Source organism: Aptenodytes forsteri, unplaced genomic scaffold (genome assembly GCF_000699145.1).
Source record: "Aptenodytes forsteri isolate BGI_AS27 unplaced genomic scaffold, ASM69914v1 Scaffold107, whole genome shotgun sequence".
Classification (NCBI taxonomy): domain Eukaryota; kingdom Metazoa; phylum Chordata; class Aves; order Sphenisciformes; family Spheniscidae; genus Aptenodytes; species Aptenodytes forsteri.
In genome coordinates, this window is record NW_008794118.1 from 923,665 (window position 1) to 949,848 (window position 26,184).

General features: G+C 42.2%; 1 protein-coding gene and 1 long non-coding RNA gene across 2 annotated transcripts in view; one reads left to right on the plus strand and one right to left on the minus strand.

The window, feature by feature from the left end:
• The window catches only part of LOC103896641, a 16,493-nt gene extending 7,447 nt beyond the window's left edge, over nucleotides 1–9,046 (minus strand). Inside the window, exons 1-2 of the long non-coding RNA XR_657422.1 lie at nucleotides 8,969–9,046; nucleotides 6,804–6,907 (exon numbers count right to left, since the gene is read on the minus strand). This is a non-coding gene — a long non-coding RNA (uncharacterized LOC103896641). The remainder of the gene's footprint in view (nucleotides 1–6,803; nucleotides 6,908–8,968) is intronic.
• The window catches only part of CAPN6 (calpain 6), a 72,500-nt gene that overhangs the window by 35,059 nt on the left and 11,257 nt on the right, over nucleotides 1–26,184 (plus strand). The window contains exons 4-12 of the mRNA XM_009276542.2: nucleotides 10,494–10,625; nucleotides 11,100–11,308; nucleotides 11,699–11,891; nucleotides 15,626–15,819; nucleotides 17,545–17,622; nucleotides 18,867–19,062; nucleotides 22,292–22,414; nucleotides 24,125–24,327; nucleotides 24,988–25,109. Of these exons, the coding sequence (XP_009274817.1) occupies nucleotides 10,494–10,625; nucleotides 11,100–11,308; nucleotides 11,699–11,891; nucleotides 15,626–15,819; nucleotides 17,545–17,622; nucleotides 18,867–19,062; nucleotides 22,292–22,414; nucleotides 24,125–24,327; nucleotides 24,988–25,109 (1,450 nt within the window). The remainder of the gene's footprint in view (nucleotides 1–10,493; nucleotides 10,626–11,099; nucleotides 11,309–11,698; nucleotides 11,892–15,625; nucleotides 15,820–17,544; nucleotides 17,623–18,866; nucleotides 19,063–22,291; nucleotides 22,415–24,124; nucleotides 24,328–24,987; nucleotides 25,110–26,184) is intronic.

Consider the following 26,184-nt stretch of genomic DNA (forward strand, 5'->3'; position numbering starts at 1 on the left):
TCCCTTTTTAAAAATGGGGGTTATGTTTCCCCTTTTCCAGTCAGTGGGAACTTCACTGGGCTGCCACGACTTCTCAAATATGATGGATAGTGGCTTAGCAACTTCATCTGTCAGTTCTCTCAGGACCTGTGGATGCATCTCATCCGGTCCCATGGACTTGTGCACCTTCGAGATGGTCTCGAACCAGATCTTCTCCGACAGTGGGCGGCTTTTCATTCTCCCAGTCCCTGCCTTTGCCTTCTGTGGCTTGGGCAGTGTGGCTTGAGCACTTGCCGGTGAAGACTGAGGCAAAAAAGTCATTGGCACCTCAGCCTTCTCCATATCCCGGGTAACCAAGTATTACTCCTTTTGGCTGCAATTGGCAACATTGGTGACCTTTCTGACCACTCTGATGTGTGCTGGTGTTTATCCTCACTTCATAACACTTTGCTGCCGTGACATTTGCTAGCACCTGGACAGCACTAGACGCTGATGTCACTCTCCTGGCTGCAGCTCACACCAGGTCTGGGCAATGAATGGAAGGAATGAGCTATACCAGAAGGCTCAAGAAATAGCCTGGTGGGAAGGCTTTTTTCTAGAGCTTGTAGGTAAGTGATCTGATAAAGTTCTGATGGCGTGAAAGCATTATGGTTCTCTGCAAGGTATTGGGCATATCTCTGTGTTACTAAAAGACAAATACTCTCTGTTTTACATGATCTTAGGCTGATCTTTGCCAGAAAGGATGTCCAGACTAGAATTTAAGAGTCTGATCCGTGTCCTGTTGGAACCGAGAGACTCCATTGACTCTGACTTACATAGGCTCAGAAAAGTTGGGTTTTGCTGGCTAGTACAAAATCTCCATTTAAAAAAAAAAAAATTCAAAATCCAAAATTTTATATATTTCAAGTCATCTAATAGCTTAAGAAGCTTGTGTCTTATGATCAGGATTTTATATACAAGTTTACAGTTCCTCTTTTTATGTTATAAAGCAAACATCTAGTCCAGAATGGTGTGGTATATATCACAATTCCAAAAGTGTATCTGAGGAGTTACAATGGCAACTCCATGCACTGTTATCCCAGGCATTAAAATTTTTTTGCTTTAAGCAAATAAGTGGGGGAGAACACCTCAAGGTGCTGTCTGAAAAAGATGAGGAGTCTAGGAGAGGAGGATAAAGGATTTTTATATTCAAGAAAGTATCTGAGATAAATGCCACAATTAGTAGATACTGGAATCCAGGCTGAAACCAAACCTTGCTGGAACAGAGATGGGGAAAGGAGGAACTTGTTGCTAAAGAGGTTTATGCTCTTTAATGTTGTGGTTTAGACTTACGCTTTTTAACCTTTAAAGTCTGTGTATTGCCATTGGATAAGGAAGAAATATCTCCATTTAAGTAAAACAAATCACCTCCAGCTTAATCTGAATTTTCACTCCAGACAGTGTTTCTTAGATGACCTGACTTTGTTTTTGCCACACAATGCCCGATGTAATAACAAAAAAATCTACGATGTATAAAAAAAAAAAAAGGGGTGACTGCTGAAATCTACCTAATATTCTTTTGTAAACAGCATATTTCCTTCCTCATAAAGGGCAGGGATGAAGAATCCAGTCTGCTCAGTTACCAGCCCCTTGAGACACAGCATAAGGTCAGGCTGGACAAGCCTAGAAAGGTCATGGCCACTGAGCCAAAATGATGCTTATTATCAGGCAAAGAAAATAGCTGCCTCCCCAGCCAGAGATGAACAGTCAGGCGTACAGACCTGGGAATTGTTTATTCCGCACTGGTCCAGTGCTGAATATTTCAGTGTTGTGAAAAATTGTGTGTGATGTTTTCCAACCTCCTTTTCTTATTATTTTCATTTCCCATCTTAGGAAACTAGTTCAAGAACTTGATTGAAAAACATGTTTTGAGGAAGCAGTAAAAAAACATAGCTAAACGGTGGGTGGCCTTTTAGTCCGATGAACCATGAGTGGACTTATAGCCCATGTCTGACCTCAGCCACATTAGTATGTGCCTGGAAGTGGTGTCGGGGAGTCGGTCTAAACTGGCTGTCTTCAAACTTGGCCATCCCTCTGTTACTTGCATTTAATGCAGAGACATTTCCACTGCTTTGGAAATGCTTTAGGTTGCTCTTTGCAGAAGTAGAGTTAGGCTGGCTTATACCACCTGTTTCTCAAAAGAACTGTGCATTCAGTTTTTCTTGAAAAATGCTCACAATTTCTTGCCTTTCCACTGGAGAAAAAGAACTGCCCATTTGGAGCAGTTACAACTTGCGAAGTAGCACTCTCAAATAAATGGTTACAGCACACATGCAAACTGCATAGCTCGTGTGCGATGAGTCTGACTTGTCTGGGGCCCTTCCCCATATGCTGTGTATCCCCTTGCTGTCATACACATTCTAATCTCTAATAATGATTTTGAACTCATTTATGATTTATTTTATGAAATACTAAGGAATAGATTTGTAATGTCCTTATTTCTGCTGGTGGGCAGCTCATCCAACAAAAGCTCTTTTGACGTCTACGCTCACAGTAGTAAGTGTTGAATATCGTCCAGCTACAAATAATATATCTACTATATCTGCCTGTTTTTCATGGAGCATCACCATCTCAAAATCACAGTAAAGTCTTGTAAAAGCATTTTACAAGAAAACTTCAGGTTAGTGGCCCAAAAATGGTGTCTTTTCTGATGGAAAACCATAACTTTTTTCAAGAAATTGAAATATATAAATTTTTAGCCAATTAAAATGATGCTTCGATTAAATTATTTTCCCCAAATTGTGTCAAACTTGTAGTGGCTTTGGAATAGCAGAGAATGAAGTTTCATAGAGGTTGGAATCGCTAATGAGCGAGATGCGGAGGAAACAAGATATTCCAGAAAAGGTGGTAACATTAACCAACCAAAAGTGGTCTCAGGCTGCTCAGCGTCTGTGTTCACTAAACCAACAATAATCTTTGGGAGATTTTAACTTCAGATCACCAGTTAATACTTTTTTAAAATTCCAGATAAAATAACCTCTAAAATAGTTATATTCTAGGTTTTAACCTGTGCTGCATTTCCTGTAACTAGCTGGGCCTGCTTTTGTGGTGTGTATTACTGGGTTTATTTGATGAGATCCTCATCAAAGACACAAAGGATAACGTTTTGTGTAGCAACTGTTTAAAAGGTATGGGCCCATCCTGAGCTATTACCTTGATTTATGTGATCAATAGAGAGCTAGGCCTCTGTCCAGTGTCATCACACTAGGAGAGAGGTGGCAAGGTAATGACTGTAAATTGCCCTTTGAAAGAACTGTGTTTGGTTGCAGGGGAGTTTAGACACCTAGCTGAGGGAACGTGACTGTTTCCTGAGGTGAATCCGGTCCTAAGAATGGCATCTCTGGTTGCTGCTCATGAGGAAAAGTAACACAAATTGTAGTACTGAATTTAGAGAAGGGAATCGGTACTAGGGGAAGAAGGCAGGAGACAAAGGCTGTTGTCCGGTAAGTTCAGCGAGAAAAAAATGTTATCCTCAAACAAGGCAGCTTTTCTCTAAAAACAAAGTATTATGAATGTACTGCAGTTCTGTGGAATGTTGATCTAAAGCATCACAAACTAAGGTAGTGCTGCACGAGATGGTATGATATACTTCTAAGAGAGTCCTGGGAGAACAGAAAGTCTTTCATCGTAGTCTTGAGTGATTTCTGGGATGAAGTGGCAGGGGACTCTAAGAGCTTCAGTAAACACTCTGTTACTGAGGTTCAGGAAAAGGTCAGCCCTACGGCACATCATTTGTACCTTTTCCAGCAACTGTCAGCATTCTGGATGAGAGCAGCTCTAGTGCTCCAAGGGTCAGGTGAAATCTAGAGGCAGCCAAGATACACACCATGTTGCCCAATGTCTGGGGTTTTTTTTCTTCCAAAACGTTGATTCAGATCCTCCCCACGTACATGTGTCCCATAGGCAGGGCAAGGCTGAAAACCATGGCCTTCACTGAGTATTAGTCACCACTAGCCTCAAACTGAAAATGGAAAAAAAGAACACTATAAAAATGCCTGTGATGCATTTGGTTTTGTAACAGGATTTATTGGAGACGGAAGAGGGGGAAGAAGCATTTCTCAATCCCCAAATAACTGAGTTTTCTTTTACACAAGGCTGGAGCAAACTGGCATACTCTTCCCCTTGCACGTGTACGGTTGGGTTTCTTTTTTAAGCAGTATTGGGCATTGTCTTGCTCTCAGGAACTGATGTTGCTGGATAATGGGCATGAAGTTTACAGAGGAATTACACATCCTGAGCTCAGGGTGTACAGACAGAAACCTGAGGGCTAAATCTTCCTTTTGGTGATTTACATGGCATAACAGCACTGATGATAAAGTCACTTCCTGATCTCAGCAAGGGCTGTTTCAGTCAGGGTCGTATCTGACCCCGGTTTTCTTTTGATGGCAGTTTCTCTGAGAACTGTCCTCTGAGGGCTTAGAGCTATACCATAGGGCATGATTGTAACTTAAGACTTCTCTTTTTTCACTCCACAGGCAGAGTTTTTTCAGGCATAACAAGGTTGCAAAAGGCTTTTTGCATGCATTGAAGTATCTAGCGCAGTTGGACTCAGTTATTTTTCTTTTTAGGGCTAACTGCAATTGCCTTGGCAAACAGCCTGATCTGGAGAGGATTTCTATAAACATGCCAGCACAGCTGGGATTTATTACAGGACAGACAATCTCTTCTACCTCTTTAGCTACACAACCTCAAAATAAGTGCTGTCTTTGCTGCCTTCCTTTAGATGAGGTTGGTTCCTAGTTAGCTGTAGCCAAAGCTGAATTTTTGTATCCATATTCAGAAAGAATTGCCTTTCCCCTTGCTTCCTTACACTGACCTCACTCTCTACAGGAGTTGACTCAGTATGATATGAGGATGGGAGAAGAGAAGAAAATGGAAAGAATTCTCAGCTCTGATGTAATTCAAACTGCTTTAAAAAATGTTAAGGGAATGGTGTGCTGGGCTTGAGTAGATCAGCCTGAGAGAATCAAGGAAAGTGCTGCCTCCATAGGTCTTGTGTACAAGCAAAGGTAGATTATTTTTTATGTTAGGGCTGGGTTCTTTAAAGGGTGCTGAAGAAAGTAAGCACTAAATGTACTGAATCCTTTGAAAATCTTAGTTGCAAACATCATTATTTCTTTTTTTCTTCTTCCCTTTCCCTGAATCTCTGTTTTTCTATCTGAGCCAGCTGACAGATCCTAATGCATTAAAAAAAAACCTTTCCCTTTTCTCAGACATTAGAGATCTCCCATAATGTTTTACAGTGCAGCTTCAGTTAATGTCTGTGAAGACACACAGCTAATTAATTAACCCTTTGAATGTCTTTCTCCCTATTTATAAATATTGCATATTTTTTAGTTCATGGATATTGGTAATACCTATGCAAGAGATGCATCTTCAGAGCTAAGGGGAACTTTTTTCTTTAGCTAAATTACTCTAAGATTCAAAGTAGCCACAGCAACCTGAAGTTAATGCATATAGTTAATCAGTTATCTCCTGTACTTTTCTGTGGTGCTTCTGGTCTCAAATAAAACCCAACCTTTCTTCCTTTTTTTTTTTTAAGGGAATCATGACAAAGCAACATACAAACCATTTCATAGCTCCAATGAAATGGGTGTCTGTTGTCTCCCGTGGTTCACATTGTTTTGAAATTTCCTGAGGAAGATAGGTTGTAGCAAAGAAAAGTTAAGTTGCCATCTTTCATATTTGTACTGCAGTCCAAACATTTTTGTATCTCAGTGAAATTCCTGACTGCAACTTGTCAGACCTAAGCAGATGACTGTTAGTCTGATGGTATAGATTGTATTCTAAAAATGTATTGTGTCAGATGATACACTAATATGTACCAGCTTGAGTTCCTTCCAGCATACGGTGGGACAGATCTTGTGACTAAGAGAGGAGCAGTAGATCTGATATAGTTTGACTTTCATAAGACTTTGGCAATATCTGATATGTCTCTCCAAAGTACAAAAATTTGGATTAGTTCAAACTTCTCTAATGCGCATGCATAGCTGATGAAATAAATGACTTGCAGCACTCTCAAGCTGGCGTTGTATCAATGGAGTCCCACAGAAATCTCCCTTAGTCTGATATTCTTCAGTATTTTCATGACTACTTGGAAGAGGGGCTACAAAGGCATGTACAGGAATGCTGTAGGACGCAGTCTGGGACAGGATTGCAAGCCAGTTGACAGGGTTGAGAATTCAAACTTATCTTGATGTCTTGGGAAAATAGTGTGGAATAAATAGGATGGAATTCAGCATCACTTCATCAATGCGACCATGTACAGTGCTTTGGTATTAAGTGACTTCCTGGCTCAGTTAGGGAGAAAGAATGACTAGGCAGCAAGTCTATAGAATAGGATCAGAGGGTGGATCACAGTCTGAACACAAGTTAAATATGTGAAGTTCAAGTGAAAAAGACAGAAAAATGCCACCCCGGCTTCAGTAAACAAGAGCATCGAGCTCTGCTCAGCACTGCTAAAGCCTCATTTGGAGCAGTGTCTGGATTTGGGCAGCACACTTCACCAGTGATACAGAACCAGGTAGTAAGACTAGAGAAGAGAGATTTGTTAGAGGTTTGTAGATTATATGAGGGGTTGCTCTAGAAAGGAAAGGTAACTGACTGTTCTCTCCATTCACAGAAGTCTTGGGCTTGTAGAGCAGCTCAGCACTTTGCTGACCAGTGAAAGAAGCATGTGGACTTTCCTTCATGGGCTGTGTGAAATGCAGGTTAGAGAAGCTTCAGTCACAAGTGGGTTCGGGATGGCCAATTTGGACGCTAGGCAAGTGTTGGGACTGACTAACCTGTCAAGGTCTCTCCCACTGTTGTTTCCTGTGATCCCATGCTGAGTTTCTCATCTCTAGACTGCTTAGCGTTCTCCCAGGCTGCTCGTTAACCAGTTCATTTACTTGCTCCGTTACAAAGAGATGAACCAATTAAAATCAGAAAAAGGTGTTTGTGAGCCACTTTATTTCTCACAGCATCAGTGGCTGAGTAACACTAAATGTCAGGTATTTCAAGCCTACACAGTGCAGCAAGGATAGGAGGTGACACAAATAGACTTCTGTCATGCAAATGAAAGTCTGGTATGAAAATAAGAGCATCAGGGTTTTCAGCAGAACCATGAGCCCCTGCAACCTCTTACCTCACTTTCAGACTCTGTACAGCCTAATTATAGTTCTGCAGATGGTGTTTATTTTATTATGCACATGCATAAGGGGAGAACTGGGGAGAGCTCTGCGTCTTGGATGGCAGAGTGCTCCCTGTGGGCATAAATAATACAACAACTGCTTTTATTAGCGGTGTTGTATCAGAAATAGTGTGGCTATTATATGGTAATGATGTATAATAAGACCCAGTAACCTCCTTTAAACTTTTCCTCAGAAATGTGAAGATATTTCTCTTCTTTACAGCACAGATGATGCAGGCTGATCCTGAGAAAAGGGATTAGGGTTAAACCACTATGTTTGCAAAGGAGGTACTTCTAGTGGAACTCAGAACCCAAGTGCTTAGGTTGCAAGGGAGAGAAGGCATCAGGTCTCCTGAAATGCCTGGGCCACATCTCATATCAGTCTCTCTTCCTTGTAATTCCTCTGATGGTAGTTGGCTTGGTCCTCAACCCTCCTAAATTATCACTGCTGGGACCATTATTGGAAAAGTGATTTTTAAAAAAGAAATTTAATTTTTTTAAACTAAAAATGCTTAAAGATCCTCACAAGGACTGCAGAATAATATATTTAAATAGCACATTTCTAACTGTGTTGGGGGAATTGTGGCTTAGATGGCTAATTCCATCTCAAAAGTATTCCTTAGAATTTGCTATACTGCATAAGTGGTGAAAAGCAAAAAGCCCAGAAGAGAGCAAACAGCTGAAATTAGCTATAGCTTGCACCTGAGTATTAGTGTGCATCTCATCTGAGCCACACAGTGACAGTCATCATAGAAGCTGTTATAATGGCTGTAATTAATGACAAGAGAAACAGAGCTAATGTCATTTTCTTACACTGTTCTTTAGTCTCAGAAGTCCAGGGCTCCTAGGCAGTTTAATAAGAAAGGGTTTATCAAGCAGGATCCTGAAGAATTTAGTGACTATGGTGGAAACAGGGAGGTGCTGTTTCTAAGTTCTGCTGTTCCATGTTTGCTTTGGACCCCAGTGGTCAGCAAATGCTAATCTCATCCATAAGTTTTGGCAGTTGACACAGTTGCTCTCTGATTTTTCTCTGAGGACTGTGTGAGATGCGAGACACACTTCAATTAAAAAATGACAGTTTAATGTGGTTATTCTTAGCAAAGCAAACCAAATAAGAGAAGATATTTGTAATACACGGTAGTGCTTGATTTCTTTCAAAACCAATGCAAGTTTTGGCTTCCTCTAGTGACAGAAAAGTTTGGACAATTTTAACCCTGAAAGCTCAATTTATCCCTTGTTTATTACGCTAACAAAAAAAACATTTTGAAAGGAAAAACAAACTAGAAATTATTACTGCCAGACATGCATGGAAATGGGATGTGAAACTTGAGTCTACCCAAGCTGGGTTTAGAATGTGTGCTACCACCGTGAAGGCCAAGTAGTCAACTGATGGCAACCCCTGCAACAAGCAACTGGGTTGATTTACATCAGCTGAAGTGCTAGCCTGAAGTCCCTGTTGCTGTTCTATATCAGAGCATCCAGGCAGATTGAATGAATCTGTCCGTGATGCAGATGAGTATCTTGTACATGGTCAGTTTTCCTCGTAGGCACCATTTTGTTATTCAGAATTTTATTAAGGTCTATTAATAAGCTTTGAAATTTCTCTAAGTGAAGACACATGTAAGAAATACTGACAGAAGAACAGTGTCATACAATGATCAGCACTTGTTTCCCAAGAGACATTTAAAATTTCTATCAATTGTTATTTAATGAGAAAAGTCTCATGCCAAAAATATCATTTTCTTAAAGAAAACAGCAGCAGCTCCATGCATTACATACCGTGAGCTGACTTCAGGCTGCCATCTGCTAAACCAGCCCAGCAAAACAGGCTTTCAGCTCAGCACTGAGGTGGTTCTTTTCTCTGAAAATAAGTTCAGCTGGCACTGATTTGTCACAGTCCCATCAAAGGGACGACTGAGAGGTTTTGACATGCCCGTGGTGTGTAGCCAGGCTTGGATTGCAATCTTGGTATTTTGGGATCATCATCTATAATTATCAAAGGGCAGTGAGAATCCATGAGGTAAGGAGCACAGCTCCTTATTCCGCTGCTGGTACCAAACTGTAAAGACTGCAGTAAATGTGGAGTCTCCTGCCATTTTGAGGTGAGAGGGAGTTATTTATTCTGCATTTCTAATGCCTGGATATAAGATCATTTCCTTCCCACAGTGTTGAAATTTAGGGTTATTCTTATACTGTGAAAGAGCAGAATTTCTTACCGCTGTCTGCTCTTCCATCCTCTCAACCAGTCAGGAAAAGCAATGATTCACACGAGAGTGTCATGAGCGATCACTGGGTTGAAACCAGTAGGTTCCACATCAATTATGGGACAGTCAGATTACCTGTTTTCTGAAGCGTTGCTTGGGAGGTTCTCTCTGGGGCTGTGAGGCCACATACATATCTGTTCAGCAGAACACCGTCTACCAAGGATTTCTTGGTAACAAACACAATACTGCTGCAAAATGTACCCCTGTGGCTTTCCCATGTTCAATGATACTTAGAGGGGCTCCTTTTAGTGCCTTGATCTGCAGGCTATAAAGACACAGCAAGGGACAATCTAGGGAGGAGCAGGGACATGTCACAGGAAGAGCCAACTATGCTTTGGTGAGAATCTGCATGTAAATAGAGATGGAGCCAGGAGAGCAATGGGAGAGGAGGAACGAGTGGTTCTAATAAGAGCCAGATAAATGAGAAAGATGGAACGCAGAGAATGAGAGGCATATTTCACAGACGTGTATTCTCTGCCTTCTTTGGTGCTGGGTGGCAGGGGTCATTGCAGTAACTCATGCTGTTGGTGGAGGAGGGTTTCCAGTATGTCAGCCAAGGGAGTGGCAATGAAGGAAGAGGAGCTTAGAGTTCTGGTGTCAGCATAATTTCCTGCTGCTTTTCTTAATGTTGGGGGTTTTTTTGGTCAAAGCCTTTCCCTGCAATGCTTCTTCTTTCTCCTTCCACTTACTTTCAGTTCATTAACTGTCCCAATGCCAAATAAGTCTTACAAATGTTGAATTCATTCCAGTCCTCAAAGATCACCTTCAGCTGAGGACAGAACTAGGAACTCTGGCAAAAAAATTGGCAAATCCTGGTGTTTAGATAAGGCAACACAATCTACTTGTAAGAACTTAAATAATCCTGTATACCCTGACTTTCAAATATACTCAGTGCCAGAGGGCTTTTGAACGTCCTGGTACAGAAACTCCATGCTTCAGTGGGAATGTGATGCAGAACAAGTGTGGAGAGGAATAGCTGGAAGGATGCTGTGATCATTTCTGGAGTGGAGCCTCCAGTAATCTCTGGTTTGCTTTGTTAGGACCTCTGTGAAGACCCCCACTTGTTTGTGAATGGAATCAGCTCCCATGACTTACACCAAGGCACCCTGGGGAACTGCTGGTTTGTGGCTGCATGCTCCTGCTTGGCTCTGAGGAAGACCCTCTGGCAGCAGGTAGGTGATCGTGTGCTTGGCGCATGAAAATAAAGCTAATAAATCTTGGTTGTTTCCCTGCCTATCAGCCAGTGTTTTTCCCTCTAGGCCTAATGTGCCTCTGATGAGTGGTGAATTTTGGCAGATTCAAATTTCCCTTTCTTTAGAAGCTCATTTTTCATGTTAGGAGACCTCTCTACTCCACAGTCCCATTGAGCACCAAAGAAGAGATATAGCAAAGCCAGAGAGTGCAATAGGTTCTGTTTGTCTTTCTCTGCAGATCAATTTGAATTTTACTTTCCTAAAAGATTCTTTGAAGTGGGACTATATTTGACTTTGTACCAAATTCACCCTCTTTTTTCACTGCTTCATCTATTTGAGGTCAATTGCTCATGAAGCTGAATACCAGCATAGTGCATGCTCCAGGGCAGTCTGCCCTCTCAATAAATCTTAACATAATGCATTTGGTGAACTTTCCCTTGCATGGTTTCTCAGGTGATTCCAGACTTTAACGAACAAGAATGGGACCCTAAAAACCCAGAGAAATATGCTGGGATTTTCCGTTTCCGTTTCTGGTGCTTTGGAGAATGGACAGAGGTGGTTATTGATGATCTGCTGCCAACAATGGATGGGAAGTTGATCTACTGCCATTCCAATGTGAAAAATGAATTCTGGAGTGCATTATTGGAGAAAGCTTATGCAAAGTATGAGCTAGTTCATTGTCCTTTTAGTCCTCAGTGCTGTCCCTTCTATCCCTCTGTTTGTTTTGTCTTTCAACTCTATCATACTTTCCATAGGTTTGCTGCTAGTAGAGAACCTAAAAAAGATTGAAAACTCCTCCTTTAATCTGCAAGGAGGACGTGAATCATAAAAGAGTACAATGCACTCTACTTCAGCAGCCCAAAGCTTTAAGGATCATCACACTCCTTCCCTAGAAACCCGGGAAAGGTTTATCTGTAATCTGCTGTTTTGTTTTGTTTCATTCTGTTTTTTTTTTTCTTTGGTGAGACACAAATGTATTACCTACATTCAAGCCAAATTAGAGCACTTCTAACAGCCACTTGGTGACTGAGAATGTTCTGTGTTACCTCCAGGCTGGCTGGATCTTACGAAGCCCTAGATGGAGGCAGCGCTGCAGATGCAATTGTGGATTTCACCGGAGCAGTGGCAGAATCTATTGATTTGGTACAGGGCAAATATGGTGAGATTATTTCTGAGCAGATGAAGCTGTTTGAAGACTTGTTCAAAGTGCATAAAAGAGGCGGGTTGATCAGCTGTTCCATTACGGTATGTATAGAGAGCTGGATTTTAAGACTTAATTTCAACGAAAAAAATCTGGAAAAAACACCATTATTAGTATAAGTATATTGAGTATGTCCTTCATTTGTATGCTTTGGAAAAGCTTCGCATGGAAAAAGCTAACAACTTGGCAGTGCTGTCAGCCAAGTACAACTCCACGAGCCACTAAATACAATCACAAAACTGCAAAGCCATTTGTGCTGCCACTTTCCTGTGGATCTGAAATGCTATTCTTTCTGAATGGTCACAGTTGTGTATTGACCCGAGGTTAATCCACCTAGAATGCCCCAATTTACAGGCCAGATGGCAGCGTTCAACTACTTTATCTCTCAGGGAAATCTGTTTACAGAAAACAGTTCTGCCCGCACTGAGCTGCTGAGACTTCTTGACTTTGGTTGTGATGATGCAGTCGTCTTGTCAGTGTAACGCTGGAGCTGAGCTGAAAGGTTTAGCTCACTTGGTTATTCAAGTAGTACTGTTTGTTAATAAGACTTCCCACTAGAATTAACCAGCAAAACTTGCCTATGCTGGCTAACGTGAGGCAGCTAACTCAGGTGTCTACATTAGGAGGCCATGACCTTGAAATTCCCTTAGGAGAGAGGGGATGGCTTCCCCAAGGGTGTTACAAGGTTGCCTTCTGTGGAAGCTTTACCTCTGTCCATCCACTTGAGGTGCTAGAAGGCAGACGAGTAGCAGCTCCCAAAGGGTGCTATATACTTCACAAACCACAGGCAGACAAAGGCCTTGCGCAGCCCCTTACCGTAGAAGGGAAACCAATGACAACTTGGCTTACCTCGCCTTCTATCAAAGTCTGCAGTGTCAGGCCATGACTGGGTTAGCCCTGAAATTCTCACCTTGTCTGAAGCTGTTACTGCATGTGGAGGGCTAACAAACTGCCATGGCACCTGAATATTTCCTAAAGGATTGCTTTTAAATGATTAAAGTGCAGCCTGCAGGAAAGGGATCATTCTCTAGAAGTTGCAGGGTTGGCATCTAGGTGCACTTCCGCATCTTACTCCCATGCCCTCTGCTTCCAATTTAAGACCTTAGCTAAGGCTAATCTTATGTGGACTTAGTTAAATCACTTAAACGCTTTGCTTTAATTTCCCCGTCTGTGAAACAAACATCATATTACTGTAGCGCTTAGCTATTTCATAGCTGTAGTGTAAACCGGTGGACCCCCAAGTGTTGGTTCATTCAGAAATTCTTGCGAGTATCACGGTAGTTGTGCAGTTGTCTAGAACAACACAAAATCAGCCATGTTTGGAGATGCCTGAGAACATTACCTGTTTAGCTGGCCCTGGCCATGCACTGCCCTGCACCAGCACCATGGTACCAAAGAGGATCACGTGGTACCTTCTGGGAGATGAATTTGAACCTGAGAACGCAGCTGGGATAGAACAAGAGTCCTGAACTGTCCCTCCCAGCAACATCAGGCAACAGCTCAGAAACGAATTCTTCTAGGTCTTTGGTGTTTGATTTACCTTTTTCACAAGGTCTAAATTTTTGTTTAAAAAGAATTCCATCTGGTTTGCTCAGACCAGGCTGGTGGACCAGACTTCCTGGTGTGAACTGTTGTTATAAATATCGTTTCTGGGATGATAGGTTGCTCCCGAATGCTAAAGCAGTTCAGTTTCTTAACGTGGATCTGGTGAGGAGGTAGGCTAAGTACTGGGAGTTGTATTTCAAACAGCAATTAATTAGGGAGTTGTAATGCCTTCACTTCTTCCTGGCATTATATTTCTGCCTGTCAAACGCAGATGCTTCTAAACATTGATTACACAGGGGCTGTTCCTACTGGTTTGGCGTGACTCGTCTGCGTTTATCACTTTTTGATAGATGTATTATACACACAGTGAAGGTATAGAATATGTAATACTCAAGTGGCTTCATTGCTGACATACAAACATGTCATCATTTTCCTTGGATTACAGGATAGCCCTGAGCTTCACCATTTAGAAATTTGAACAGACAGTAGATGTTTAAATATCTCAATTAAATAAATAAATAAATCCCTTCAGAATGAGGTGGGAAAGGCAGCCCAGCAGTAAGAAAAGCCTGGGGGATAATAAAGGCAGCAGGAGAGGTTACAGACTCCCATGCTGTCAAGGACTCTTGTTTGCTTTTAGTTGTGAAAAATGCAAGTGAAAGTGTTACATTGGAGAAAGCCCAAACCCACTGGAAATGTCAGCCAGTCTTGGTGTAACACATGAGCTGATTCTTTAAGAGCTGCTGTCGGTGAAAGGCAAAGAGGTATTGGCGAGAGTCTCACAGTTGCCAGACCATCTGTCAGTTCTAATTTGATATAAATTTCTCTGTTCTTTTTTTTTTTTTTTTTCTGATTTCTTATCTTTGGGGACGGAACACTGTTGTATCAGTGCAACACCTGCCTTAGGAGAAGGACCCTGTCTGTTTAGACGAGAGAAATTTTGAAATGGGTAAAAATATCTGAGAAAGTATTATGTGCATTCCATAACTCTAATAAGTCCATCTCTCTCCACCAGAGCAAAGGCTTGCTTGATCATTGAGCTCTTAATTAGGTTATTACAAGTTTGCACACAAGGATCTGCACTGAGTCTAATCTTCCTTCCTTGCTGTCCAAGGGAGTGAGTGTCTTAAGGCCCAACGGGCTATAGCCCAATATAGGTGAGAGAGACTCTGGATATGGCTCAGTGCAAAGATGCCCATGCTGGCTCCAGCGAGGGTGTGATGAATCTGGAGGCACGACCATTTGGATTGTTTCTGGCTCAGAAGAAGGGTTATAGCACTGGCACAGCTTTACTTTTTCCACTGTCCTGCCCAGTATGTGTTGCTCAGGAGCAGCATTGTACTGGCTTTGTAAAGGGCCAGTCATTCAAAGCAACTCCAGCATCTTTATATGACACTGCTTTTCTGTTTTTAGACGTACTTAGGAGATTTTGATCTGGATGCATTAAATGAAATTGTGGTCTTTTTCTGAGCTTGACAATTTTTATGTATTCTTAGATCAGCATCTGATCAGGCCTAGGTCATCCAGCAGCACAGTTTACTGCCTGATCACTGCTGGAAACGAGGCTTCTTATGTGAAGTCTATGAGAAGCAAACCCAGTTCCTAAGAATGCCTGCAGATCTGCCAGTTGCCACGTAAGGGAGGCCTGCCAGCTCACGAGTGAGGTACAGGACAGGTTTGACAAATGGCTAGAAAGTTTTCTTGCCTGTGCCCTCTATTTTTACCCACTGCCAGTACTTCTTCCTGGGTATCAAATTTACCTCAACACAGAAACAGGTATTGAACTCACTGGCTCAATCCTTCGGCCCCACAAAGCATCCAGTTGAGGACACCACCAGACAGTGCTATGTCTGAGCAGTCATCGATATTCAGAAGAGCCATTTTGCAAAGATGACAAGATTTTGGAAGGGCTGATAAAGGTTGTCCATCAGCCCAGTCTTTAACTCTCTGAGGCCAGGAGGAGACAGAATGACTGTAGCAGGCAGTATTCTCCTATGCTCTGGTCTTCTGTCTGCTAGCACTTGTCTGGCACTGTCACGCAAAAGACCAGACTAGTGAGCCGCTAGTTTTAAGCCCCAGTGCTGTTTTCCTGCATAGTCAAATCACTTGGGAAGGGAACGTATAGCTCTGCGAAAGAAAACAAGCCTACCCCGTCCTGCCCCTTGAACGTGTAGCTGTCAGGTCCCTCAGTGATGTGAGTTCTTTTTTTTAATTGTCGTTCTTGGTGCTAAAGGCTTCCTCTGGTAGTACCAATGACGTGGAGACAGAGATGGGTCTTGTCATCGGCCATGCCTACTCAGTGACTGCAATTCGGAAGCTGCGCCTTGGAGAAAGGCTCATATTCTCTTTTAAGGCAGAAAAGCTGTTCATGATCAGGCTGAGGAATCCCTGGGGAAAAAGAGAGTGGAACGGTGCCTGGAGTGACAAGTAAGTGCTGCAAACCCAGTGTCAAAGGAATGAAACTGTGATTAGGGCCACTGGACGTTAAATGCATGGTTAAACACTGTTGAGACACGACGTCAGTCTGCAATACTCAGTGATGGCTGAACCATTGTGCCATCTCTTCCCATTTGAGCAAATGAACACATCCTGGAGGAGCAAAGGCGGTTATGGCTTCCTGGACCTTAGTTTACTGTATACATCATTGTTCTGGCACACTGGAGCATGAGTAGAAAAATAGCCTACGATTAAGGTGATGAGTCAAGAGCATGAGGTTTGTTCCCAGCTTCACCACAGAGTTTGTCTGTGACTCAGTTTCTCATCTGTAATTGCTAGCTTCTGGGGATGGTATGTGTCTTTTATTCTTAGACAATTTAAGTGACTGGTGAACAATGCTGTAAAATTGCCACATTTGTGATTTCTTGAATTATTTTCTAATGAATTTTAGTATGGGCCATGAGCTTAGCAGGCACCCCTACAGAGACAGAAATGATTGCTGGAGGGGATGTATTCCATCACTGGCAATTTACACATGAAAAGCATTTAACTAGGATGTTACAGTTCAACACTGTGCTTACCAGCCACTCTTAGCATTTAATAATGCAATGTTCTTAGCAACAGCATATTAAGTTCTTATCTTCCATACTTTAGCTAGCAAAAATCTATTACTTTCAAAGAGTTTGGTTCAGGTGAAGTGCGAAGAATGCGCAGAAGAGCTACTGTGTCTTGTTTAACTTAAGCCCTTGTGTTGCCCACTAGCCCTTGTCTTCGCATAGCTGCCACTCTTTCCAGTGGAAGCACTGAGGAATCTGAGGTTGGCCCATGGTTTTTGGCCCAACAGAATTAAATTGAGAATTTCCAGATAGGTTAAGAAAATGTCCGTTAAGGCAAGCAACCTCCCCTCCCTCCTGCCAACCACCTTCAACTTTATCCTCCAAGTACTTTTGGAAAGGGAGTGAGGAATTGTGGCTCTGTTTGTCTAATGTAACACAGTAGGGAAGGGGCCTGTGCTGCCTTCTATCATGTTGTCTGATTTAAGCATCAGACACCTTGCATTTAGGATCCTGTGCTCCCCTGCAGTCAGTGGAAAGAGGCAGATGCCTCCAGGGGACAATGCAGAGCACGTAAGTTATATGCTAATGCAGGCCATGAAGTGTCTACGCAGTGTAGTGTTACTCTGGAAACTGGACACTAGGCTTGTGCTGCAGCAGTTTCTTCTCAAAGGCTCCCTGGGGAAATCTCAGACCTCAGGCCTGTTTTATTTAAGAACACTGAAAGACAAAGAGAATACTCTGGTCTACTCGAGTGTTCAATAAGCTCCCGAGGAGGAAAACCAGGTTTGTTTTGAAGGGCCTTCAGGGAATGGAGTCAATCTCATATGACCTTCCAAACCAGCTGCTTAAGTGTCCTAAGGGAGGGTGTGACAAAGGAAATCAATAAAGTTCTGCTTTAGTTGTGCCAATTTCCCATTCATCTCTTTCTTTTTTAGTAGCTTTCAAATCAATTAATGTTTTAAAACTCCTCCTGTAAGCCCCACACTTTCTTCCTGAATATTATCTGTCCTTTCAGTACTCCGATGTTACCTTTATGACAAGGGACCATGAGAGAATTTTACTTGCTTTTTTTTTTCCAGGTGAGGGTATTTAATTTAAGTTATTAATTGTCTTTGTTGTTTGCTTTTTTTTTCCCTCTTTTTTTTTTTTTTCCTTTTAGTTCTGAGGAGTGGAAGAAAGTCAGCAATTCAGAACGTAAGAGTTTAGGACTCACTCTTGAGAATGATGGAGAGTTCTGGTGAGTGGGTGTCATGTGAAGGGTTTGGAGATACTGGCTACGCTAAGTAATTGTCATTAATTCTGCCATTTAACAGCTTTGAAAACAACCTCTCCAAATGGATAAGATGATCCAGTCCTGGCACAAGGCCTGTTTCTTTTAAACTCTCAAGGGATGACAGAGAAGAACAGAAAAAAATTGATTAAAAACTAATAGAACAACATTAGTAGCTCTTAGTAAATAAAAGTTTCAAACACCCTCAGAATCTATTACCTATATTTAGGACATTCACTCAAAATCCAAGACAACACATGTGCTGATTTACATGACAGAATGCCAAATATTGAACACATTGTCAATCCTGTTTACTGACTACTGTGCCTATCATCTGTAGGATTTCTAGGTCAACCATGGCTGAAGTATCTGTAAATACAATTGCAGCCAATGAATTTTGGTATTTCTTGGTGTTTTCCAGCATGGGCATGAGAAGTGTTCATTTGCTACAGAATCACTAGAACTCTAATAATTTTGACTCTGCTTAAAGCTTAGATACACCGAGGCAGTCCAGCGACTTCTTCAGTAGATCATCAATATTGCATCAAGTGTGTCGGTAGGGCTCAGTATGAAAAGTCTTTGGTTTGCTTGGCTTCGTCAGAACTGGCAAATGGAAGCCAGCTGTAGGGTTTGGTTCTGGGCCATTAATAAGCCAGGACATGATGGTAGTTCAGAGATAGCAGGCTGTTAGAGGAGGTAAATGTTTTTTAACTGCTCTGCAATCCAGTCTGTCGCTTTAGCAGGCACAGGTTATAGCATTGAGATGGTGCTAAATAAAAGCTACGTCCAGAGTACAGAGGTTTGAGTCATGCTCAGGGACAGATGTAACAATAAGGACCGTAATAATGAGGAGTGGATAGTGCTTTGGTTGAAGGTAATCTCTTTTGCCTTTGCAAAACAAATGCTATCAAATCCAGCCTGGTAGATACAACCTATCCTTTAGGCTTAGGTGCTGCAACGGAACAAATCCAGCGCTGACCAAACACACTGAGGCGATATTTCTCTAAATTAAGTTCTAAAATAGTGTGACTGCGGCTTCACAAATATTTCCACATAGAGAGCTTTCCAGTGAATCAGTTTGTCCTCTGGACGGCTGAGCAATGCCTCCTCTTAAATTACTGGAAGATTTCATGTGTTATTTTGGCTCTTTGCATGAGTATCACTGTTTATTTTTAAATAAACCATTACTTTCCTGGTGTCCCATGGAATAGGATGACGTTTGAGGACTGGTGTAAGAATTTCACTGACGTGGGCATCTGCCGGATTGTGAATACCTCCTACTTCAGTATCCGCAAGACCTGGGAGAAGAAAATGATGCATGGGGCTTGGGCAAAGAATTCAGAGCCCCTGCTAAATCGCTCTGGTGGATGCTTTGATAACAAAGAGACCTTCCTTCAGAATCCCCAGGTGGGAATCCCTGTATTTTGTGAGGTGTTGAAGTGTATCCACTTTAGCTAGGGCTTCTGAAGTATCCACCCTATTTAGGAGTTGGCAGTGACTACTTGACAGAAATCTCATTGCCAGCATCTGTCCTCTGGGAGTACGCTGGTTCACTGCATGTTCCAGTGATTTCTGTGAAATCTCTCAGAAGAGTTTAGGTATTTGTTTAGGACTGATCATGTTTGGGGCTGATGAGTCAGACACACTAGGATTAGCGAAGTCCTGCCTGGACTCCTTTCAGTTTCCCAGTTGTAGAAAGGCAGCAAGTCTGATTTGCTAATGACAGAACTCCATTCACTTAACACCCTTGAACAGCCTGAGGATTTGATTGACTGTATTTAGTTAGTATCCCTTTGCATTAATCTAAGATTCTGAAAGTATCTAGTCTCTTCCCCAAGCTCACCCTCTCATCAGCATTACAGAATTTTCCTTGTCTCATCCTACCTGGTAACTTCCAAGCTATTCAGTTTATCTGTTCATCCATTCTTACCCCATTTCTCACCTTCCTGCCCTTCTCAGTGTTGTACGTTTTCATCCCAGTGCATGCAAATTCAGGCATAAAACTTCCATTACTGTCGATGAGAGCTGGGCACTTACTGCTTTAGTTATTACTTTGAAAATTGACCTTTCTGTTCTTTTGTAATTCACCACATACTTTGGATTGATTAATTAAAGATGTTCTTGTGTCTGCTTCTCTGCACTTGTATGGGAGGTTTCTGTCTGCACCCCTCAATTTCCATAGCAGGATATTGGAGAAGTGCAGCCTTTGCTGATCAGGCTAGGAGTGAATCTCAAACTCCCAGCTCATCCTGCCATATAGGTGTAGATGGAACAGCAGTTATTCACTGCTCTGTCTTCTGTCAGTGCCTCGTTTCCAGAGGGTGATTTTATTCAGATATTCCCCTGTATGATTCTGGATGTATTCCAAGTGCTTGTCTGGGTCTCATTTCTAAGTGTTCAGCTGCCACAGAGAAAAAAATATACACGTTATGGTTGAGTGCAATGCCTGATGCAATGGAAGTTCTTTTTATTCCAGTGTTATCTCTAGGCTAGTTGATTAAAAGGCTCTTAATAGCAGCGCTGGAACACACTGATGTTAGCTTAGGGCCATTATAAATTACTGTGGCACATACCACCATAGTCTAGAGATAATCTCGTCTGTTCTCCTGGGGTGAAATGGTTGACACTGAGGCCTCCTGTGAAGTTTATCTGCACAGAGAGGGATTGTGACACTTCCAGTCCCTTTAAAATAAGGGAATTTAAGCCAAGTATAAACGTATTCCTACAGCCACCTGCTGATTTCCAGATTGTTACCCATTAGGACAGCTGAAATGTCATCAGATTAAAGATCGTCACAGTTGCATACCTCTCACCAGACCAAGAGAGCTCTCTTGCACTCTCACAGTTCCCCTTCCACACCTCCATTTGTGCCCCGGAACACTCTAGGCTATCTGACAAGGTAACACTGCATATGGTTCAACAGGGACAAGAATTAAAATGTGCCTTACTAGGTGTTGCTGCATATTTATATCTCGCTTTTTAGATTCTCTCTGCAGAGGCTCTTTACAACACCTAGGACTCTCTTCAGGGTCCTGTGCTTTCTCTGCCGCAATGTTGATATAGCACACAAATAAGAGTACAAAGAAGCAAGAAGCATTGAATTTATACCAAAAAACAGCCAGCCCACAATAGCAAGCAGTAGTTCTGTAGGAGGCCAATCTGGACTGTAAATACCGTGAACAACTGATGAAGCCCAGAGGCTTGGGAAGGTATTGATTTTCTTTCCAGTACTGCTGTGCTTCAGCCAATTCTGCTACAGGTTGCTGTTTCCTCCATGTGGGTGTGACACTGCCTGAGACAGTGAGGGGCAGGGATGAGAAATGGGATGGTGCCTTATTCTGCAGAGCTCTAACCACAGAGGGATGTGAGGGCGTTACAGGGGACCAAGGCAATCTCAGTATCTACCTCAGAGCAAAGCTCAGTGGGGATTTGCTTTTTAGCAGCTCTTGGAGGAGCAGGGACGGCGGAATTGAACCGCTGATGATATTCCTCTCCATGCTGTCAGAGAATTTCAGCTTAAATCAGAACGTGTGGTGCACATAGGACGCAGCTGTGCACCACTGCAGTTTTATGCTTTTATTTGTTTGCTTCACATTTAAAGGTCTTTGAGGATGGAAGAATACAGCATCTGTCTAGACTTGGCGTAAATACTGTCCTCTTTCCCTCCACTGGTCCTGACAACTCAGATTTGCCCTCTGTATGCACAAAAGAAACAAAATTTAAAGGAGTCTTTAATATTGAACAAATTTGAGTATTTAATTCTTTGTTGTATAAAGAAACACCTATCTGACCTTTTTTGTCTACTGAAAGGGTACCTACTCGTGAACTGGTCTGGTAGTGATACTTAATAACGTAAGCAATTCAAGTCCTATTTACTGAGATGGGAACTGCTGCCTAAACTTGAAATAATTTCCTTTGATTGGTCTTAAATCCAAGTTGATTCAAGTTTACTTTAAACAGTTTGGATAAAAGATTTGTTTTTATCATGTTAAAGATGCAGGAGTCCTTCTTAGCCCTTTTTACTGGGTATTCCTCAGACTTTCAGGAAAACTGAGAAAGTCCAAAATTAGCATTCCTGTCATTCTTATATTAAATAGAAATTGTAAACACGGAACAAAGTTGTGGGGTTTGGGGTTTTTTAACTAAGATTTGGAAGAGTCCTTCATTTGCAGGTCCTATATGAAGATGTTTGAAATTTACAGGCCGTGTTTAGATATTCAAGTTAAAAGAAAAATTAAAAATTATCAAAGACCCCATCTGGAGTCTGTCGGTTTAATTTTTTTATCTCACTCCTGATTTACATATATCTAAATAAAACTTAATCTTTTGTCTTGCTTTGAGAGGGGATGTTCTCTTCCGCTGCCTCAATAAATATTTGTTAATACTGTTTCACGCTGTCCTTTATGTGAATTACCTGTTTCAGTGTCTCTGATACTTTTGGTTTAAAGATCCTTATTATTAGCATTAGTTTTCAGCTGTGAATTGCTGGGAATGTCTGTTATATGAAGAACTCTCCTCCCACCCCCAAATGTATTTTCATTTGCCTCCTTTGTATGCACGTATTTCCTTGGCGATGGTTTTATCCTCAGTATCCTAAGGCATTTCTAACAGCTTACCCTCTTCTCTCTTCTACTAGTACGTCTTTGATGTTAAGAAGACTGAGGACAAAGTGTTGGTCTCATTACAACAGGAGGATCGCCGCAAATATAAGAAAGAAGGGAAAGGAGACAGCATCACGATTGGCTTTGAAATATTCAAGGTAGGCAGCCATCTGCACTCCCGGTTCAGAGTTTGTTCGGCAGTCCTGCTTCATCCTGGCAATGAGCTCTTTGGCAGATAGAGGCATGATTATCGTGGTGGGGTCTGGCTTTCCTCTCAACATGAGTTTTGCGTGTGTACTGCACTCAGTCACCAGAGCTGACATTAGACAGACTATTTGAACTAAATTGAATTTAGTTCAATTCAAATTCTATTTGAACTAAAGGAACACAAGTCATTTTTCCCTATTGCAAAAGAATTTTAAGTGCTTTTCCTACCCCAAGCTTTGAAGAGAAAGACAAAAAAATATTAACACTTGAAACATAGAGGGTTTTTTTCTCCTTCTCGCTGGAGGCTCCTGCCTCCATTTCATCAGCAAATACCACCAAGTGAATGAGTTTGAAAAGTCTGCAGTTTTTCTTTTGCCACTTAGAAAAAAGAGTCAAGGGTGTTTTCAAAAGCTGGAGTAGTGAGTAGGAAATGAGCGTATGTGAAAAGGAACCCAAGGGATCCGAAACAGTAATTTAATTGCACTCCCGGGGCAAATGGAGTAAAATGAAAACATACGAACTGAAAGAAGGAGGAAAGCAAGAGAAACAGCTATGCAACTGCTTTTTCACTGAGGATCAGGATTATCTTATCATCTGTTGCTATAGCTAGTGGGACTACGCTGAGTCTATGGCCCTACCCTAAAAAATAGTCAGTTTTTAACAGTCAGTTAGAGCTGCTGACATCTGCATCGCACCTATTCATTTGACAATCACCTGTTAACCACATATATTGAAAAGCGTCATTACAGAAAGTAGCAGAATTTACCTTGCCTTGTTTGTGGCTGTATATCTAATTTGAAAAGGCTTGGAAAAGAAAATCACACCTTCAGAAAAGTATCAGTGCTCTATTTTTATTTCTGTTCAATATTTTTTCTATTTCAAAAGTGTTCTAACCCACCAGGCTCATTATCATGACTAAAGGCCTTTGGAAGACCATGGCCTAAATTATCTGAAGACAAAAGAGAACTACCAGAAAAGAATGTAGGGCTGTCCTTGGCCCCAGGAGCTGCTTAAGAAATAGGTTTATTTTTTAACTGTGCTGTCGCAAACATCAGTTCCCTGAAGAGGATGTTAATAGTTAAGCACAGCTTCAAGGCTTAGAACAAAACATAAATGGTTATTCTGTGGCTTTTGTATTCAGGAAAGGACAATGAAAATACAGATGTGTGCATCTGGATTGAGAGCCTGCTATGTAAGACTGGAATGCTCCCTCTACATGCTAGAGAAAGGAGGCAGATGAACCTCAGCCTCATCTAAGATGGCAGGGTAGCTCAGCGGGTGGAGTCCTTGCAGTGTGCATGCATCTCTGAAAGTATTCAAAACTCTGCAGTAGCATTATGTCTTTGTTAGTTGATGCATGTCTTTGCAAGTCCCAAACTTTCACCTCCACTTGGGGCTATACATGTATATACCGATGCAGTGAAGTGCAGAACAGCACTGCTTGGAAGTCTGTGTGGGCTAGCGCTTGGAGCACTGGGTTGCCCGTCAGGACTCCCTCTGCCACAGCTTCAGTGGGTGAAAAACCATTTGCCAAAGCATTTGCCTTTATTGCACATTGTCTTTTCTGCCCATGAAAGGCTGTGTGATGTGCAGGGAAAATCCTGCCTGTTAGCTCTGATATCCCTCCTTGCATTAATCCCTATACTGCTCTGTGGCTGTAGGTGGAGGATAACAGAAGCTATCGACTACACAAGCTGACTGTGCAGGAGAGAGTGGCCACATCTCTGTACATCAACACGCGTACTGTGTTCTTGAAGAGGATCCTTAAGCAAGGCCGCTACATCCTTATCCCAACTACGTACCATCCTGGCATCATTACAAAGTTTATCCTGAGACTCTTCACAGATGTGCCATCAAAACTCAGGTAGGTTGCACTCACAGCTACGTGAGATCTTCTCTTGTCCATATTGGCTGTGCTTCCTTGGAAATGGTTGCCTGGTTGCCCTCAAATATCCGTGACTCACTAGCTCGTATTGCTCCAGAACTAGGCCCTTGAGACGCTCAGGGTCACCCCCAGGAATCTCCAGGTGGCTCACTGGGATTTGTGCTTGGTCAGGACATTTTTACTTAGGAACTTAGTGGACAATTCAGTTTAGGTATTTTGACCTTTTAGTTTGGCTTTTGTAGTTGCCTCCAGTTGTAGGTCAGAACGCTGAGCACTGGTGCTTGCAGTTACAGTTGATACTGTTTATTTCTTTGACCATCTCCTTTGTCTGCGAGGGTAAAACTAGTGTTTCGTGAAATGAGGCCCGCTGATTTTTTTCTTGCTTTGATACTATTTTCCATTATTTAAAGGTGGTTTTTTCCCCCACTTTTGCTGCCATGCGAAGGATGACACACATTTGGTTTACTTTGCTTTGCTCTGTTTTTATTTCTTAAGTCCATCAATTCTGTACCACAAACTTCCAAAACAGTAGATGAGGAAAGAGTCCAAATCTCATGTTCTGAAAATGCCAGATTTCCACAACCATTGATTGTTTGCTTGACATTCGTTGCTTCAATTGCTTTTCCCATCATTTTTCAGGGAACTGAAGGCAGATAAGCCTAAAATGACATGTTGGAGTCTTCTTTGCGGCTATCCACGCAGAGTCACCCAAATCAAAATTCACTCTGCAGAGGGTTTACAGAAGCAAGACAGATCAGGCGGTAAGTGTAAAGCAAGCCTGGAAGAGTGGAAGGGGCTTCTTCAGTCCTCTAAAGATGATCTGAGTTGATATGTAAGCAGTCAGAAATTATCCAAACAAACTGAAGATTTATGGGATTTTTTTTTTCAGCACGTTGTAAAATCTGATCAAAAGGAGAGACCAGATGAATAAGATGATGTAAAATAGCAAGAGTTATGTGTCATCTATGCTGGTCCAGATGGGGAGTGGTAGCCAGAGCCTCCTGAGAAGATTTTTGTGGGGATTAGTAAGAAATTCACCTTTCAGGGTTATGTGTTTTCTAAATGGAAAATATCCAGGGAGACAGCTGAATCGCACAGACTCGTGTAGTATATTACACTTACCTCAGCAATGTCATTCACGGCCTTCAGAGCACTTTGTTCTTCATTACCACAAGCTTAATAGCACTTCAGGGAGGAAATTATGATTTTCAAACAGACATTTTCAGCTGGGTAAACTGGGACAGGGAGAGGTTAAATTACTTGTACAGGACTGTGTATCTGCTTGACTAACTTGATGTCCTGTGACAAGGTGACCAGCTTAGTTGATGAGGGAAAGGCTGTGGTCTACCTAGACTTTAGTAAAACCTTTGACGCTGTTTCCCACAGCATTCTCCTAGAGAAGCTGGTGGCTCACGGCTTCGATGGGTGTACTCTGCGCTGGGTAAAAAACTGGCTGGACGGCCGGGCCCAGAGAGTTGTGGTGAATGGAGTTAAATCCAGTCAGCGGCCGGTCACGAGCGGTGTTCCCCAGGGCTCAGTTTTGGGGCCGGTCTTGTTCAATATCTTTATCAATGATCTGGATGAGGGGATCGAGTGCTCCCTCAGTAAGTTTGCAGACGACACCGAGTTGGGCGGGAGTGTTGATCTGCTCGAGGGTAGGAAGGCTCTGCAGAGGGACCTGGACAGGCTGGATCGATGGGCCGAGGCCAACTGTATGAGGTTCAACAAGGCCAAGTGCCGGGTCCTGCACTTCGGCCACAACAACCCCATGCAGCGCTACAGGCTTGGGGAAGAGTGGCTGGAAAGCTGCCTGTCGGAAAAGGACCTGGGGGTGTT